The 19,477-nt window shown below is 48.4% G+C and overlaps 1 protein-coding gene across 2 annotated transcripts in view; it reads right to left on the reverse strand.

The window, feature by feature from the left end:
• LOC115111615 (tetratricopeptide repeat protein 28-like) overlaps window positions 1–19,477 on the reverse strand; it is a 226,208-nt gene that overhangs the window by 19,016 nt on the left and 187,715 nt on the right. For both annotated transcript variants that reach the window (XM_065011559.1, XM_065011558.1), the window contains exons 6-9: window positions 13,921–14,717; window positions 13,173–13,717; window positions 5,628–6,151; window positions 1,948–2,057 (exon numbers count right to left, since the gene is read on the reverse strand). In XM_065011559.1, coding sequence (XP_064867631.1) covers window positions 1,948–2,057; window positions 5,628–6,151; window positions 13,173–13,717; window positions 13,921–14,717 — 1,976 coding nt within the window. The remainder of the gene's footprint in view (window positions 1–1,947; window positions 2,058–5,627; window positions 6,152–13,172; window positions 13,718–13,920; window positions 14,718–19,477) is intronic.

The following is a 19,477-nucleotide window of genomic DNA, read 5'->3' on the forward strand; positions in this document are numbered from 1 at the left end:
AGTCTGTATGAGGCCAGAAGTGAGATTGAACTATGCACACCAAACATTCAGATAGCTGCTGCCCTGGGACTGGCACATGGAAGGGATGGAATCGGGATGAATCAGGCATATGTGTGTGTGTGTGTGTGTGTGTGTGTGTGTGTGTGTGTGTGTGTGTGTGTGTGTGTGTGTGTGTGCGTGTGTGTGTGTCTGTGTGTGTGTGTGTGTGTATGGTGAGTTGGTTAAAGCTATCCAGGCCACTAAAGTATGTCAGACGAGAGGCGAGAGAGGAAGAGAGAGCACTGGGAGAGCAGAGTGTGGTTGTGAAGCAGTCCGGGCTGTCTGATTCTGCTGATAGAGCTGCAGGCTGATTCCTGCAAAGCTAGCTCAATCTTTTGGGCACACAGACATCCCTTTAAGATGAAAACTAATTTCTCACACCACCTCCCCCCCGGGGCCAACCTCACCCTTCACAGATTAAAAGAAAACAATCCCAAAAGTGCTGTGCTCGCAATGTCCCGCCTCGATGCTGTAAAGCCAACATCAGGATAGGGGCCTAGGACATTTACACTGCCATGTGTGCACGCAATATAACCCATGATTACCGTAACGTTTATCAGACATTTTCACACTGACAGTTGCACATGTAGACCCCATCACGATGCCTAAAATGACTCTCATCATGTATTTTCCCCAGGGCTACGTTCACCCTCTCTGATAGAAGTTATGAGCAGTAAAACATCAAACCCACCACACTGCACTCAACATTCATCTATTAATCCCATGCGACAATATGAAACCATGTATTCATCACAAATCTGACTGAACCGCGGGCAGGTCACAGAGGACACGGCGGATCAGAGTGAGGGTGTTGAAACACAATTAGGTTTAAACGGTCGAACATGAGGTCAGGTCATCTCATTCCAACAGTACTGATGCTGTATGAATATTAAGTGCAGTAATATTGCATAGTGGGACATAGTTGGCTATGTAAATCAGCCCTGAAGTGGGTCAGGCTATTTACCAAGGTCATATAGCTTTACCGCCAGCAGTAAAGCCCTCCCTGCTTCCTCATGAATAATCATCTAACCTACACACTGAGGACAACTACAGTGTGTCCTTTCCTTTCCCGACAACACACCACCATGACAGCTACACTGACTGGAGGAAATATCCCAAACATTACGGAGTTGCCTGGGGAAAGAACTTGGGTGTGAAATGACAAAATAGTGTTGCTTTGGCGAACATCTGTTTGACTGTTAAGTCTGAGGGGTATGGGGATAAGGTCATTGTAATAGAGATGAGAGAGAGGGATCCCTGTACATAGCTGATTTTTAAACCTTTTTAAATGCAATATTTACTGTTCAATTCTAAGTTTTGTGTTGATATTTATTTCACATGCATTGACAATGTAAATTTCCCATGCCAATAAAGCCCCTTTAGAGAGAGAGAGAGAGAGAGAGAGAGAGAGAGAGAGAGAGAGAGAGAGAGAGAGATAGATAGATAGATAGATAGGACTGGGTCAGCTCCCACTCAGCCCAGTAAAAGCTCTTCTCTGTCCTGGCACCCCAATGGTGGAACATCAGAGGCCCTGCCCATCTTCCGAAAACGTCTGAAACCCTACCTCTTCAAAGAGTATTTTAAATAATCCCACTGCCCCCCCCCCCCAAAAAAACTAAATTGCACCATGACTTTTGTGAACTAACAGTCACTATTTACCTTTTCTTACTAGCACTGCCTTTGCTGATAGCTACTTTATTGAGGAACATTTTTACTTCCTATGACTGAGATATGTGGTTGTCTCACCTAGCTATCTTAAAATGAATGCACTAACTGTAAGTCGCAATGAATAAGAGGGTAAATAAAATGTCAATCTTCTGCCTCCCCATCCACGGTCTCTCGCTACACACGCAGACAGGCAACCCTGTGTATGTTGTGTGTGAGGAGAGGTTCATGTCAGATGTATACCTGGTGCTGGGCCTCCTCCAGGTTCCCACTGGCCCACAGAGACAGCCCCAGACGATGGCGGATCTTAGCCTCATCCTCACGCCGAGCCAGCTGCTCCGCCAGCCGTAGGCCTGGTTGCGAGAGACATTAGAAATCATTTAGAGCTATGGGCAGGCAGGTATCTTCCAGGGTAACAGATGTAAGCATGGTACTGATACTCTGACAGTAAACAAGCTTCAGTTGTAAAATCCCACTCAGTCTGGGCATCACACACAAACACAAACACACCCACTCCCAGACACACAGTACGACGCTGTTAGGGCACTAATCTGAGTGCCTAGTAATCAATGGTAAGAATCGAGTGGCTGAGCAAACACAAACACACCCATAATGCTTCTATATAAAGCAAGTGGGAGACTAAGCAAACATAATATGTTTAATAGAGTCTAGAGACTTCTGTAATGTTCGATGACACATGGAAGGTATACACATTACAGCAAAAAAACAACACATATCATCCACTCAGCCACACACACACTGGAAATACAACACACACAGAGGCTAGAATCCTGTGTTGAAACTGTTCGTACGGCTTATCACACTGGTCCATACATTTGTTCTGAGATTCAGCCGGAACCCGGGGAGATTTTTGTGTTCAGTTAGCGTGGCTTTGTCAGATCACCTGGCGAGAATAACCTTTGTTTTCCCCTTTCAATCCCTCAAGCGGTGATGTGTATGTCACATGTTTGCATGTGTCAACAGCCTGCCCACCGACTGCTTGGTTTCACCCAATTACTGTGATGAAACTGACACTCCACGAAGGGAAATGATAAGAAAGGACAGACACTGGGCCACATGTCACCTCCCAGGTGCTAACAGCGCAGCAGGAAATCTTAGCTATGATTTGGGCTGCTAATAAGTCTGTGGCTACAAGGTTTATATTATGTAGGTATTAGAATATGATGTATCTACTCTATTCCTCTGTGACTAGGGGAAAACACGTTTTGGTGGAGGGGAGAGAAAAATGGGCCATGATATCAAGCAGCCCTCATCTCACTCTCCTCGCGTTTCTAGTCATTCCTGGAAAACAGTGTGTGTGAGTCTGACCCAGATAAGAAAAGAACACAGAGCGTGACCAGGAAGGAACACCCGACCTACACTCTTCCTGTTCCACCAGGCCCAGGGCTGCTTTGCTCTGTGAGTACACCCTCAGAGAGACGGATGCCTTTGAAGCCTGCAACACTCCCCCCTCTCCTTATCTATCCTCTTCTCCCTCTCTTCCCTCTTTCTCCCTTCTCCTGTCTCTCTCTCTCGCTCACACTCCCTAACTCTCTCAATACACCCTCTCTTATCTCTCTCTCTGTCCTCTTTCTCCCTCCTCCAGCTCTCTGTCATTCTTTCAGAACTCTCTAAACCCTCTCCTTCACCCTCTCCCTCCCCAACCCCGCCTCTCTGTTTCTCTCTCTCTCTCTCTCTCTCTCTCTCTCTCTCTCGCTGTCTTTCTCTCCCCTCTCCTCTCTTTCTCTCGGTCTATCTGCCCTCCACTAGTCTCAGTCCTACTCAGGTTTCATTAGAGTCTGGAGCTTAAGAGAGAGAACTGATCTGCACCCTCACCATTCACATCTCTCTCCATCTCTCCGAGTCACTCTCACACACTCCCTCTCCCTCTCTCTATGAAGAAGACTCATGATTAATCAAAAAATGCCATGTCTTTTTGTTATAGTGCAGTTGACACTTTGTAGAATTATCATACATGAAGATGTATGCATCTGCATTGCATACTCTTGCTATCTCTTCCCACATGCTTCCCTCTCTAACGGTGTCAATCTCTCGCCGTCACTGTCAGCGTGTGTACCTTCGGTGTGCCATGCAGGCACAGTGACGTAGTGGTGGCTGACATAAGGATGTGGTGGTTGCTCTGTGGCTGGCTGCACCCTGAAGAGCAACTAGAGAACACTTTAAAGGCTGCCTGACAGCTGGTGAAGAGATTCACTACAGCCCCCGGGGGCCCATGCACCCTGTGACACACACACACACACACACACACACACACACACACACACACACACACACACACACACACACACACACACACACACACACACACACACACACATGCTTGCTGCAGGGCAATCTCTCTCTCTCTCTCTCTCTCTCTCTCTCTCTCTCTCTCTCTCTCACTCTCATTATACAATGCATATATGCAAATATTTAAACACGTGCATACACACTTCACAAAGCTACACACACACACACACACACACACACACACAGTGTCACAAAGTGTCACCTAATTATAAATGATATAAACAATTATAATAATGATAAAAGAATACTACAGGCATTCACACTGCTGTGTCTCTCTCCCTCCTACTGTGAGGCATGTACACACACACTCACACACACACACACACACACACACACACACACACACACACACACACACACATACACACACAAACAACCACACGCATTGCTGAGGTCACATGCTGTCACTATAGGCCCTCGAGTGGTTCTCCTTTCCTAGGCCTCCTTCCAATTCATCTTTTTCAGGAAGCAAAAACAAAAAACAAGCAGTGCAGCATGAAAAAGAAAATGGAGGGGAAAAAAGGAAAAAAACTGCCAACTTTTAGGTCTGGGTAGGTTGGCCAAAAATAATTGGCTGTCAAGGATAGGGAAGGTAGTGTTCTTTTTCAAAGCTGGACCAAGGAACAATGTAAGGACAGAGCAGGGGACAGTAATGGGACATGGAAGAGATAGAGTGGCCTGCCTCCTTGTTTCCATTAAAGCCCAACAAGCAACGACAAGGAACGATGTCTAGGTCACTACAAGCACTGGTGGCTTATAGGACAGGAGAGGAACGGCTAGGGAAGGTAATCCTGTTCATATCTTCCTTAGAGGAGGAATGATGAAACAACCTATAAATCCAGAGAGATAATTCTCCCTGGGTGGAAACAGGCTTTGGAGTGTAATGCCCTGGGTCTGACTCTGCATAACGCTTGTAAATGGAGCTGGTGGCCACGAAGCAGTGCACGCTGCTTCTTGTTCCGTCATCCCTGTGACAAACACTCCCTGCACTGTTACTGGCATAATGAGCTTGAGACAGCCAGGGCTGCAGCTTTTTATTTCACCATTATCTGTAGAGGACAATGAAGTGTGAGAGGCAAGAGTCTGTCAGCCACAGTGTGTGAAAAGATCCTTTGGCAGCTCATTTGAAAGTGCCATCTGAGAGAGGGGATATAGAGGTGTGAAGAATAGGAGCCAGTAAACATGCTAAATGCCTCACCATGCAGCATGGAGATGAGCTCACACACACCAAATCATATACAAATGTGTGCATGCACAAACACACACGCACACCACACACACCACACACAAAACTAAAATACACAATGACACCCACACAAAAACACCCTCAAACAGGCTAATAAAAAAATGGACAAATACTCACAGAAAAACACAAACAATATAATCACAAAATATAAGCCTATTGACAAACATTGCAGCTGTTGGTAGAATTATAACCTGGCTTTACTTCAAGAATTTGCATATAGTATGTGTTTAATTCTTGCCTGTCAGATAGATATTCTCCTTTGGAAGCTGTCCCAACACCTTTCATGTCACTAAAGTCTATGTAGTCTATGGAGCACAGTATTATTATTATACAGTATATATATCTATTCCCCAACCCCACCACTCACCTTCCTGCAGATACATGACAGCCTGTGAGTAGTTCTGCAGTGCATGGTGTGTCCTCCCCAGGCTACCGTAGGCCAGGGTCTTGGCTGCCAGGTCGTTGGTCTGAGCTGCAACACTCAGATGCTGCTCCTGGAACACCACCGCACGCTCATAGTTGCCCAGTGACTCATAGGTGAGGCCCAGGTTGCCATAGGCGCGGCCCTGTCGGGCAGGACTGCCCGTCTCCTCTGCGATCTCCAAGTCACTCTGGTGGCAGCGCAGGGCTGTCTCGTACTCCCCCATGGACTGGTAGACCACACCCAGGCCACAGCTGGCGTCGCCCTCTAGTGGGCGGTCCTGGGTATCGCGGGCGATGCCTAGCTGGCGCTCAAGACAGGAGATGGCCTGTTCATAGTTCCCCAGCTGGCTGTGGAGCGCCCCCAGCTCCCCGTAGGCCTGGGCCTTCCCGCCACACTCCCCCAACTCATGGGCCACCACCAGCCGCTTCTCAAAGCAAACCAGGGACTGCTGCAGGTTACCCATCGCCCTGAAGGGGGAGACACAGAGTCAGGGCAGGACGAGGGGGAGTCAAACAGTGAGGAAGGACAGAGATGTGGGTTAACTGGGAAGGCAGGGATAGAGTTAAGTTGACTACATTATATGCCTACTAAAACACCCTGTAATTGCCATCTGGTGCTATGAACAAACAGACTTGTGCCACAGAGACTGTGTCCTCCTAGCACTCTCCCCTCACTGTCACCCTGTTCCTCTCTCCTTATCTCCTATCAGGGGGATAGTAGTACAGCTTTTACCTAATCTGCACATATGGCCACATTGTGCAATAAGGGAAGAATGAGGAACACACATTGCATTGTCACAAGAGCAGGAACTATGCCATTTGCCAAGGTCTGCATCATTTCAGTGGTAATGAATATTCAGATTCCCAACAAAAAGCTCAGCAGATGACTCTCTGAGGACTGTGTGTGTGTTTGTGTGTGTGTGTGTGTGTGTGTGTATGTGCGCGTGCGTGCGTGTGTGTGTGTATGTGTGCGCATGCGTGCGTGTGCGTGTGTTTGTGTGTGTGCGTGCGCGTGCGTGCGTGCGTGCGCGTGTGTGTGTGTATGTGTGTGTGTGTGTGTGTGTGTGTGTGTAGCAACGTGCATGCCCTGCCCATCTGAGGATCTGTCTTTTTCAGCCATCTACTTCCTGTTTGAAGGGTGCAGAATCCACTTGATTGATTGCTTTCATTTTACTCCTGTGACTCTTTCATATTCTTGCTTGTGCCTGTCGTATTCCCCGTTAACGTTACGACCACGGAGTCGTTTGTAATGACCTGTCAAACGCACTCCGGTAATGGCCGAAATGGACTCACTGTCCTCAATGGAATACACTGTCTTTCCGTTTACTCTAGAAAAACGCTAAAGCTTTGTCAGGGATTTAACGCACCTTCACGACACTTACATCACAAGAAAAGAGAAGATAACTTTATTTTGATGGGTGTTTATTTTTTGGGTGGAATAAAAATAAATACAAAATGATGCCGTTGAAATGTTCACAAATTAGATGGGCTGACATGAAAGCAACTCCCGAAAATGAACACTAGAATTATAGTGATATTATGTTTGATCTCCCAAACAATGTAAAGTATGTATAGACGTAATCTAGAGTTGATTTTTAATCCGATGGTATCCTGCTATGCACATACTTGTTGAATTAGGCAAGAGAATGTGACAACAGTAATTAACGAGGCGGTCTAGACAGTGCAGGTAGGGTAGACAGAGGATGTGTTGTGGTTACAGCCCTGTTCCACCCCTTTCTGATAATGTATTCATATATGCAAATACACCTGATGAATTTCTGAAAATTAGGCACATATAAAAAAAATACCTGATACAACAACAAAATGTATATATGAGTGCATTCTAAGATGCACTCATTACCCCTTTTTCTCCCCAATTTCGTGGTATCCAATTGGTAGTAGTTACTGTCTTGTCTCATCGCTACAACTCCCGTACGGACTCGGGAGAGACGAAGGTCGAGAGCCATGCATCCTCCGAAACACAACCCAACCAAACCGCACTGCTTCCTTGACACAACGCACATCCAACCCGGAAGCCAGCCGCACCAATGTGTCGGAGGAAACACCGTACACCTGGCGACCTGGTCAGTGTGCACTGTGCATGAGGAGACAAGGATATCCCTGCTGGCCAAACCCTCCCTAACCCGGACGACGCTGGGCCAATTGTGCGTCGCCCCATGAGCCTCCCGGTCGCGGCCGGCTACGGCTGAGCCTGGGCTCAATACCAGAATCTCTGGTGGCACAGCTAGCAGCGCGATGAGATGTTTATATTTTTATTTGACAATAAATTGAAAACACGAATTCTCGCCAAAATCCCTCAAATCATTATTTGTCAAATCAAATCAAAGTTTATTGGTCGCGTACACAGATTTGCAGATGTTATCGCAGGTGCAGCGAAATGCTTGTGTTTTCTAGCTCCAAAAGTCTAGTAATACCTAGCAATAAAAACAATACACACATACTCCAGAAAATACAAAATAAATAATATATGATAAGCCATGACTAGAATATATTATACACCGACTGTACAAAATATTAGGAACACCTTCCTAATATAGAGTCGCAACCCGTTTTTGAGCTCAGAACAGCCTCAATTCGTCAGGGCTACAAGGACTACAAGGTGTCGCAAGCGTTCCACAGGGATGCTGGCCCATGTTGACTCCAATACTTCCCACAGTTATGTCAAGTTGGCTGGATGTCCTTTCCGTGGTGGACCATTCATGATACACACGAGAAACTATTGAGTGTGAAAAACCCAGCAGTGTTGCAGTTCTTGACACACTCAAACCGGTGCGCCTGGTATCTACTACCATACCCCATTCAAAGGCATATTTTGTCTTGCCAATTCACCGTCTGAATGGCACACATTCACAATCCATGTCTCAATTGTCTCAAGGCTTAAAAATCTCTCATTAACTTGTCTCCCTCCCTTCATCTACACTGATTGAAGTGGATTTAACAAGTGACATCAGTAAAGGATCATAGCTTTCACTTGGATTCACCTGGGCAGTTTATGTCATGGAAAGAGCAGGTGTTCCTAATGTTTTGTACATTCAGTGTATACATACAGTGGGGCAAAAAAAGTATTTAGTCAGCCACCAATTGTGCAAGTTCTCCTACTTAAAAAGATGAGAGAGGCCTGTAATTTTCATCATAGGTACACTTCAACTATGACAGACAAAATTAGGGAAAAAAATCCAGAAAACCACATCGTAGGATTTTTTATGAATTTATTTGCAAATTATGGTGGAAAATAAGTATTTGGTCACCTACAAACAAGCAAGATTTCTGGCTCTCACAGACCTGTAACTTCTTCTTTAAGAGGATCCTCTGTCCTCCACTCTTTACCTGTATTAATGGCACCTGTTTGAACTTGTTATCAGTATAAAAGACACCTGCCCACAACCTCAAACAGTCACACTCCAAGACCAAAGAGCTGTCAAAGGACACCAGAAACAAAAAAAATCTGGTCCCAGATTTGATGAGCCTGTGCTGTCTCCGCCTTCTAGATGGTAGCTGGATGAACAGGCCGTAGCTCGGGTGGCCGAGGTCCTTGATCATCTTCCTGTGACACCGGGTGCTGTAGATGTCCTGGAGGGCAGGCAGTGTGCCAGCGGTGATGCGTTGGGCTGACCGCACCGCCCTCTGGAGAGCCCTGCGGTTGTGGACGGTGCAATCACCATACCAGGCGCGCGATACAGCAAACAGGACGCTCTCAATGGTGCATCTGTAGAAGTTTGTGAGGATTTTAGGGGACAGGCCAAATTTCTTCAGCCTCCTGAGGTTGATAAAGTTGATGTTGCACCTTCTTTACCACTCTGTCTGTGTGAAGGGACCATTTCAGGTTGTCAGTGATGTGCACGCCAAGGATCTTAAAGCTTTTGACCCTCTCCACTGTGGCCCCGTCGATGTGGATGAGGGCGTTCTCTCTCTGCTGTCTCCTGTAATCCACGATCAGCTCCTTCGTTTTGTTGGCGTTGAGGGAGAGGTTATTTTTATGGCACCACTCCACCAGGGCCCTCACCTCTCATCGTTGTTGGTAATCAGGCCTAACACAGCAAACTTGATTGAGTTGTCCCTGCCACTAAAATATTTGATGTGTTATAAATTAGTCAATAACCGATGGATTATAAAAATTCTAAACGATTGGAGTATCTTTATCCACTGTCTGTTGCAATTGTTTTTAAAACCTTTTAACAATTTCGATGACCATTGTTAATATGTGTGTAGGGGGAAGAGGAAGGGCTGAAGGGGTAATGATACAATGGGTTGGTGGGGGGCTAGATAATAAATGCACCCTCCAATTGGCCTAGATGGGATGTCACATGGATACAGGTTCTGTCTATCTCTGTGAATAAGCTTACACACTGGCTAAGACCTGCATTCATACCACGGTTTTGTTCTCTTGAATGCTTTGCACACGCTGCAGAAACCTTGCAAATAGCCAATTTTCACATTCCCCAGCAGAGCAACAATTGCTCGATGTCATTTGAAAAGGACCATTAAAAGAATAAAAGGCTTGAGATTAATTAATGGTGTGTGTTAATGTGAGCTGGTTGAGTAAAGTCTCTGGGAGAGAAAGATGGAGCGCGAGAGTGCGAGGGGGATAGAGAGAGGAGGAAGTGAGGATGATAGGAGTCAGATTTACATTCTTCCCCAGTCAGCTCATGCATGGCTAATGCAGGGTTCTGTCTGATTGTTACGGTGGCTTGCTGTTGATGCACAATAAGAGGGAAAAATATTCTCTGAAATTAGGACTCCGTTGATGCCACCCTGTTTTGTTTCGCCCTGTATTCTATCAGGATGTTATCAGACTCACGCGGGGGGAGAAAGTGGAGAAAATAGAAAGAACGTAAAAGGTTGTCTCGAATTAACTGCGATTCCCCCGGTTTCAGACGTCTGTCTGCCAAAGCCTCTTTGCATACCGATCAGCTGGGGGCCAGTAGGCTCAGTGCTGAAGCAGCCACAGCACCAGCCTCACTGAGCCTCCCGATCCACAACACCGACCGTCAAGGTGTCTCTAAACTATGGTGGTCCTGAAGTGCCAGTGCCAGTGCAAGCACAAAGAAAACAGCAGCAGGCACAAAAAGAAAAAAGATTATGCAAAGTAGGATTACTATGATTATTAGCAAATTATCTGTCACCAGAATAAATTGATATTGGCAACTTATTCAAAGGCAGAATGTTTTTATCCCGATTTTTTTCGATCTTGTCTCATCGCTGCAACTCCCCAACGTGTTTGGGAGGTGTCCTCTGAAACATGACACGCCAAACTGCGCTTCTTAACACCTGCCCACTTAACCCAGAAGCCAGCCGCACCAATGTGTCGGAGGAAACACCATTTAACGACCGAGGTCAGTCTGCAGGAGTCGCTAGAGCACGATGAGCCAAGTAAAGCCCCCCCCGGACAAACCCTCCCCTAACCCGGACAACATTGGGCCAATTGTGCGCCGCCCTATGGGACTCCCAATTACAGCCGGTTGCGATACAGCCCGGGATCGAACCCGGGTCTATAGAGACGCCTCTAGCTCTGCGATGTAGTGCCTAAGACCGCTGCGCCACTCAGGAGGCCCATGCAGAATGGCTTTCTGATTGCAATGGTGGCTTAGGTGTATTAGAAATATGATGCCTTTAAATTTAAATAAAGTTAAATAAAGGTTAAATAAAAAATTATTATTAACAAATTCATGTTCTATTTCTACTTTCCTCAGCAGGACTCTTCATCTATGATTCAGATATTAGCTTTTCGTAACAGGCAATCAGAGATTTCATGGTTTTAGAGTGCTTTTCATCCAACCACAGATTTTCATTATAGAGCTACAGTACTGTTCAGTGGAGAGCTGCAGAGACACCCTGTGTACCCAATCCTTTAGTGACACTTTATTCCAATCACTACTTCAAGAAGAGGACATTTGGACAGATGACAGTGCTTACCTGGAACAGTATCTAAGTGGCTCATTCAGTGGGAAAAGTGGAGTTACTGCAGGGAGTGAGAGAAACGCCAATATTCTGTATGATGTTAGGGCTAAAGCAAATTAGCATCATTTACCTACTGAGTGACCTGATAGGGAGCTACACTACATTATCAAAAGTATGTGGACACCTGCTTGTCGAACATCTCATTCCAAAATCAAGGGAATTAACATGGAGTTGGTCCCCCCTTTGCTGCTGTAACAGCCTCCACTCTTCTGGGAAGGCTTTCCACTCGATGTTGGAACATTGCTGTGGGGACTTGCTTCCATTTAGCAACAAGAGCATTAGTGAGGTCAGGCACTGATGTTGGGTGATTAGGCCTGGCTCGCAGTTGGCTTTCCATTTAATCCCAAAGGTCTTCGATGGGGTTGAGATCAGTGCTCTGTTCGGGCAAATCAAGTTCTTCCACACCGATCTCGACAAAATCATTTCTGTATGGACCTCGCTTTGTGCATGGGGGCATTGTCATGCTGAAACAGGAAAGGGCCTTCCCCAAACTGTTGCCACAAGTTGGAAGCACAGAATTGTCTAGAATGTAATTGTATGCTGTAGCGTTAAGATTAACTTTCACTGGAACTAAGGGGCCGAACCGAACCATGACAAACAGCCCCAGACCATTATTCCTCCTCCACCAAACTTTACAGTTGGCACTATGCACTCGTCCAAACTCAGATCTGTCTGTCGGACTGCCTGAAGGTGAAGCGTGATTCAGCACTCCAGAGAACGCGTTTCGACTGCTCCAGAGTCCAATGGCCGCGAGCTTTACAACATTGGGGTGGCAGGGTAGCCTAGTGGTTAGAGCGTTGGGCTAGTAACCGGAAAGTTGCAAGTTCAAATCCCCGAGCTGACATGGTACAAATCTGTCGCTCTGCTCCTGAACAGGCAGTTAACCCACTGTTCCTAGGCCCTCATTGAAAATAATAATTTGTTCTTAACCGACTTGCCTAGTTAAAAAAAGAAAAACAATTTGAGCCGATGCTTGGCATTGTGCCTGCTTGGCCATGGAAACACATTTCATGAAGCTCCCAACAAACACTTATTGTGCTGACTTTGCTTCCAGAGGCAGTTTGGAACTCGGTAGTGAGTGTTACAACTGAGGACAGATGATTTTCACTCACTATGTGCTTCAGCACTTGGCGGCCCCTTTCTATGAGCTTGTGTGGCCTACCACTTCATGCTGAGCTGTCGTTTGCTCCTAGATGTTTCTACTTCACAATAACAGCACTTACTGGGCAGAAATGTGACAAATGTACTTTTTGTAATGGTGGCATTCTATGACAGTGCCACGTTGAAAGTCACTGAGCTCTTCAGTAAGGCCATTCTACTGCCAATGTCTGTCTATGGAGATTGCATGGATTTGTGCTCAATTTTATACACCTGTCAGCAACAGGTGTGGCTGAAATAGCTGAAACCACTCATTTGAAGGCGTGTCCACATACTTTTGTCCGGTGTATAACCAATTACATTACAGGTTTCTAAGTGTGTTTAGTAGGGGCTAATGAGCGATGTCACTGACCTGTGTCCATTGCCCAGACCTCGGTAAGCCTTCTCCTGGTCCTGCATGCGGTTCAGGCTCTGGGCCACAGACAGGTACTGGTCGTAGTATTTAATGGCCTCCTCAAAGTCTCCTAAGGCTTCATAACAGTCTCCCAGGTTACCATAGGCCCTGCCCCGGTCCAGTACGGCCTCGTTGCCACTCAGCTGCTGCAGGGTGGCCAACTGCTGCTCCAGGTAGCCTATAGCCTCCTCCATCACCCCTACGTTCATCTTGGTGATGCCCATGTTGCCGTAGACCTGGGCCTCTATGCCCGGGTCCTTCAGTCTGCGGCCCAGCTCTAGCTGCTCCTCGTAGCTCTTGAAGGCCATGGCATACTTCCCCAGGGCCATGTAGACAGCTGCCAGGTGGCCGTGGGCTTTACACTCCCCGGGAACATCGCCTAGCTCCTGGTACACCTCCAGTTCCTGGGTGTGGTAGCCCAAGGACTTGTCGTACTTCTGCACCAGTCTGTAGGTGGCACCCAGGGAAGCGTAGGCACACGCCTCCATCCTGCGCTCCTTCATCTGAAACAAAGCACAGACAGGATTTCAGTGCATCAGCAAATGAGAAACAGCAACAGTATTACATTTTAACAACCCTGCCTTTCAAAATCAATGGAGTGCTTGACTTACTTACAGTATGTCATGCTAATCTCTCTTACTGTATGCAGACAAAGTGGAGACCTTTCCTGTGACTATGACTATAATCAGGACCGAGTGAATCTCACCTGGTGAGCCAGGGCTAGCTGCTGCTCATAGAACTGGATAGCTCCGGTCACATCCTTCTTGCAGACAAAGATGTCCCCCAGGTTGCCCAGGGCTCTGAAGCGGGCCTGTGCATTATTAAGAGACTGGGCTAGAGAGAGCAGGTACTTCTGACACTCCTCTGCCTTGGTGAAGTTACCCAGAGCCTTGAAGGCCAGTCCCAGGTTACAGTAGGCCTTGGCCTGGCTAAGCTTGTCATGCAGGTCCTTAGCCAGAGCCAGGTCCTGCTCATAGTACTTGACAGCGTCCTGGTAGCTTCCCAGGCAGTAGTGGGCGTAGCCCAGGTTGTGGCAGACTTTCCCCTCACTCTCCATGTCCTGGAGGTCAGGGGACAAGCGGAGGTACTGCTCGTAGTAGGGCACGGCTTGGGGGAACTCTCCCCGGGAGCAGTGGAAGTTCCCCAGGTTGCCGAGGGCGCGAGCCTCACTCTGGACGTCTCGCAGCTCACGGGCGATATTGAGGTGGTTCTGGTAGTGCTGCAGGGCGCGGTCGTGGGCCCCCAGAGCCTGGTAGGCCACGGCCAGGTTACCATGGGTGGAGGCCTGGGAGGCTCGGTCGTTGACCTCCATGGAGATCTGTAGCTCCTGGCGGTGGTAGCGCACGGCCTGGTCAAAGGCCCCCAACGCGTTGTAGGCGTTGCCCATGTTACCGTAGGCCCGGCCCTGAGCAGCATAGTCAGTGAGCTCCTGGGCGATGGAGAGGTGGGTTTTGTGCAGTTTCAGTGCAGTTTCATAGTCTCCTTTCATCTGGTGGATAATGCCTGTGGACAGGGGAGAGGAGAGAGGGAGAGGAAGAGGCAAGATTAATATCCCATTCACAGGAAAATAGAAGTTCACTTCAAGTGCCTCATCAGACAGCCACATTATGTAGAAAGCAACAGTCATTTGGTAGTTAAAATATGCTTCTGCTGAGCCATCTGTTCCCTGATCAGGGAACACACGTTCCACACAAAATATGGTCATTAAAATGAAGCACAATCACACAGTGTTATAAAGACATCAAAATGTAATCATTAGATTGTCTAAACTGTCTTTGATGATTGTGTCTTAAAAGAATATCAGCAAAACCAACCACTTTTCCGCAGGGACCGAAACAACTGAGAAGGAGAGAGAGAGAGCGAAAGAGAGAGAAAGAGTGGGCCGAGACAATTGAAAGCTAAGCTAACAACTTCTCAAAACTGAGATGAGTGTGCAAAACCAATGAATAACAGAACACTGTGTATTGATGAGCGTATTATCTTTTATAAAACAGAGCAGCCATTCATCTAACAGGACTGGATAACTGTGGCTCCCCTGCATTGGCATCAGTGTGGGCTAATGGGCCTGGCAGATAAGAAGAACCAGCCCTAACCAGCCGCACCACTCAGAGGGCACTGGGATGGGGACGGGCCAGCCTTGGCTGGGGTGTGTGGTGAACAGGGAAGTGGGACAGGAGAGGGGCACGTTTGTGGGTTGTGGTGGGAACTTGATGGTGCCACTGGGATTAGCGAGTACCATTTGCGTTTTCTGACTTTTCCCTACCAGAACCTGCCACGGTACTGGCGCATGCAGAGGCTAAATAAACAGACGGTAAACAGCCAACTTAACAAACCCAAAATGACTTGACTACTGGTGCTATAGATGTGGAGCCCATTAGAGTTGTTTGTTCAGTTAAAAGCCTTTCATGGGCCTCCCGAGTGGTGCAGCGGTCTAAGGCACTGCATCGCAGAGCTAGAGGCATCACTACAGACCCGGGTTTGATCCCGGGCACTGTCGCAGCCGGTCGCGACCGGGAGATCAATGAGGCGGCACACAATTGGTTCAGCCTCGTCTGGGTAAGGGGAGGGTTTGGCCGGCCGCAATGTCTTTGTCGCATCGCGCTCTAGCGACTCTTGTGGCGGGCCAGGCGCATGCACGCAGGCTTCTGGGTCAAGCAAGCAGTGTGTCAAAAAGCAGTGCGACTTGGCAGGCTCGTGTTTCAGGGGATGCATGGCTCTCGACCTTTGCCTCTCCCGAGTCCGTACGGGAGTTGCAGTGATGGGACAAGACTGTAACTACCAATTGGATATCACATAAAAGGGGTAAAAATAATATATATAAATATATATATATAAAGCCTTTCATTAGGTCATTGGGATGCCTTACTAGCTAACCTGGACTCAGGGCTAACGTTAGCTAGGTGGCTAAAGTTAGCTAGGCTAAGGGTTAAGGTTAGGGTTGTCTGACATGCTAAGTAATTGCAAAGTAGCTAAAAAGTAGTAAGCAGTTGCAAAGTTGCTAATTAGCTAAAATGCTGAGATTGGAACACGTAACCTTTCGGTTGCTAGACGTCCGCATTATATGCCTACCCATCCACCCCAACCAACCACCGTACTTTCGTTTGTGCCTTAAGTGACCCTCTGTCTTATGTAACCATACCAAACATAACATATTATGCTAATTTGATTTACATTTACTATGTTACAGCGAGTCTATGAAATCAGGCTGGACGAGGTCTATAGTTGGCCCACTGGGTTTGCATATTTTGTTTACACAGTATCAGGCTCCTCTGAGGCGTCACTTTTTTAGGCAGCCAGATTTCAAGGAATAGAAGAGGAAGCTCAATGCTTTAAACTAAGCTGTGCTAGAAAGCTAACTTTGGGTGTCAGGTGAAGGAAGGGGTGTTTGGTATTTTATTAGGATCCCCATTAGCTGTTGCAAAAGCAGTAGCTACTCTTCCTGGGGTCCAAACAGAACATGAAACATAATACAGAATGACAAATTACAGAACATCATTAGACAAGAACAGCTCAAGATGTATAAATTCAGGTATCAAGGAAATGGGATTGGATGGCAGCATAAAAAATAACCTATTCAAAATATTTAATTGATTTGCCTAGCCCATAGATAGCGGCATAACCCCAATCCATAGATGGGCTCACCTTTGTGATAATTCACCCACAGTTCCCTCACAGAAGGAAACCCCTCAGATGAGGTGGATCAGTAGTCCAGCTTGATTGTTTCTGTGTATTTCTGTCTCAAGGTTAAAGTGTCATAGCCTTACCTGGCCCAGTAACCACCATGTCAACACCTAAAGGAATGAACATGCTAAGCATACTACAGACAAAACAAACAAGAGACAGTATAATTCTTTGTACAGATTGCCAGAAGGAATACAATATGGATAAGTAACATACTGTATAAAGAATTGATAAGCTGTTACTAACACTTTTATAATGACAAATGGTAGGAAGAATAGGCTTTGGCATTGCATGTCCTAAAGTTACAGTAGACTGGCATTGGCACCTCACATATCAAGGACAGAGCCCAGGCCGTAGCCCCAGCCCCACCCCCACCCTAGCCCACCCCACCCCCACACCAGGCCGGCCCACCCCATCCCAGCCCCACACCAGGCCAGCCCACACCATGCCACCCCACCCCATCCCAGCCCCACACCAGGCCAGCCCACCCCATCCCAGCCCCACACCAGGCCAGCCCACACCACGCCACCCCCACCCCATCCCAGCCCCACCCCACCCCAGGCCAGCCATCCCCACCCCACCCCAGCCCTACCCCAAGCCAAGCCAACCCACCCCACCCCATGCAAGCCCCAGTTCCAGCTCAGCCCCACCCCAGCCCTACCCCAAGCCAGCCCACCCCACGCCATGCCAGCCCCAGTTCCAGCCCAGCCCCACCCCAGCCCTACCCCAAGCCAAGCCAACCCACCCCACTCCACCCCATGCAAGCCCCAGTTCCAGCCCAGCCCCACCCCAGCCCTACCCCAAGCCAGCCCACCCCACCCCATGCCAGCCCCAGTCCCAGTTCCAGCCCCACCCCAGCCCTACCCCAAGCCAGCCCACCCCACCCCAGCCCTACCCCAAGCCAGCCCACCCCACCCCAGCCCTACCCCCAGCCAGCCCAGCCCACCCCACCCCATGCCAGCCCCAGCCCAGCCCCACCCCAGCCCTACCCCAAGCCAGCCCACCCCACCCCATGCCAGCCCCAGTCCCAGTTCCAGCCCAGCCCCAGAGCACGTTAACATGCGGAGGAGGAGCACTGACAGCCCTCTCCCTCCACAAAGTCATTGCCAAGGTTATGTCTTCCCTTTGGAGCTTAGCCCACAGAGGGTATAATGCCTGTTGATGTATCACCAGCTAACATGGCCCCAGCCCTCCCCTGAGTCCCCTGCTGGAGGCTAAAATTGGAGCTGGATCTGAGACTCTAAGGCTGGGGTGGAGGCTGGAGTGAAAAGCTAGAGTTGGGGTTGGGGGCTGGGGAGAAAGGCTAGTGTTGGGGCTGGGGTGGGGGCTGGGGATAAAGGCTAGAGTTGGGGCTGGGGAGAAAGGCTAGTGTTGGGGCTGGGGTGGGGGCTGGGGAGAAAGGCTAGAGTTGGGGCTGTGGGGGGCTGGGGAGAAAGGCTAGAGTTGGGGCTGTGGGGGGCTGGGGAGAAAGGCTAGTGTTGGGGCTGGGGTGGGGGCTGGGGAGAAAGGCTAGAGTTGGGGCTGTGGGGGGCTGGGGAGAAAGGCTAGAGTTGGGGCTGTGGGGGGCTGGGAAGAAAGGCTAGAGTTGGGGCTGTGGGGGGCTGGGGAGAAAGGCTAGAGTTGGGGCTGGGGAGAAAGGCTAGAGTTGGGGCTGGGGAGAAAGGCTAGAGTTGGGGCTGTGGGGGGCTGGGGAGAAAGGCTAGAGTTGGGGCTGGGGAGAAAGGCTAGAGTTGGGGCTGGGGAGAAAGGCTAGAGTTGGGGCTGTGGGGGGCTGGGGAGAAAGGCTAGAGTTGGAGCTGGTGGGGGGGCTGGGGAGAAAGGCTAGAGTTGGGCTGGGGGGAGGGCTTGAGGTGAGTTTGGCGCTGGAGCTACACCTGGAGCTGGAAGAGATGAGGACCTAAGACTATGCCGGGGGCCACACAAGGGGTCAGAAAACAATCTCTGTCTCCGCCAAATTGTAAGAGGATTACAAGAACCCCTGGGTCCCTGTTTGATAATAAATAACATCATGTTTTGGGCCTCAGGTGGTAAATGCTGTTGGTACACAAACCAGGGGGAATGATGGTGATTGGCTGGACAGCTGGATAAGAAAGGGGTAGTGATAGATACACTGATTTCAAATGACCCCATCAAAAAATTCTGAGAGGAGGGATTGACTCCTGTGGACCCCTGTTATGGCCATGCAATTCACTCAGACCACACAATAAGGTTTGTTATGTTACATACAGTACATAAACTAAACCCCAGAGCTTATATGAGTCTGCAGCTCCATCATTTCCATCTGCACAGTGAGCACAATGACTGTGAAAAAAGAGGGATCAAACAACAAGCAAAATATCCCTCACGCGCCACACACACACCTACTTTATCCCATTCACTACCCCGTATCAAAAGACATTAAAAGGCGGGCGATGCGTTGTCACTTTGCATTACACAGGCGCACAGTGTGAGAGGGAAATGCTGCAGTGATGACTTTGAGGGATGGTGTCTTGTTCTTACTAAATCACTGTGTCATTCTGTGCTGTGTGTGGAGGTCCACAGCACTGTGGAGCTGTCTGCTAGCTGCCTCTCTGCTGCTCTGC

This window comes from Oncorhynchus nerka, linkage group LG27 (genome assembly GCF_034236695.1).
Source record: "Oncorhynchus nerka isolate Pitt River linkage group LG27, Oner_Uvic_2.0, whole genome shotgun sequence".
Lineage (NCBI taxonomy): Eukaryota > Metazoa > Chordata > Actinopteri > Salmoniformes > Salmonidae > Oncorhynchus > Oncorhynchus nerka.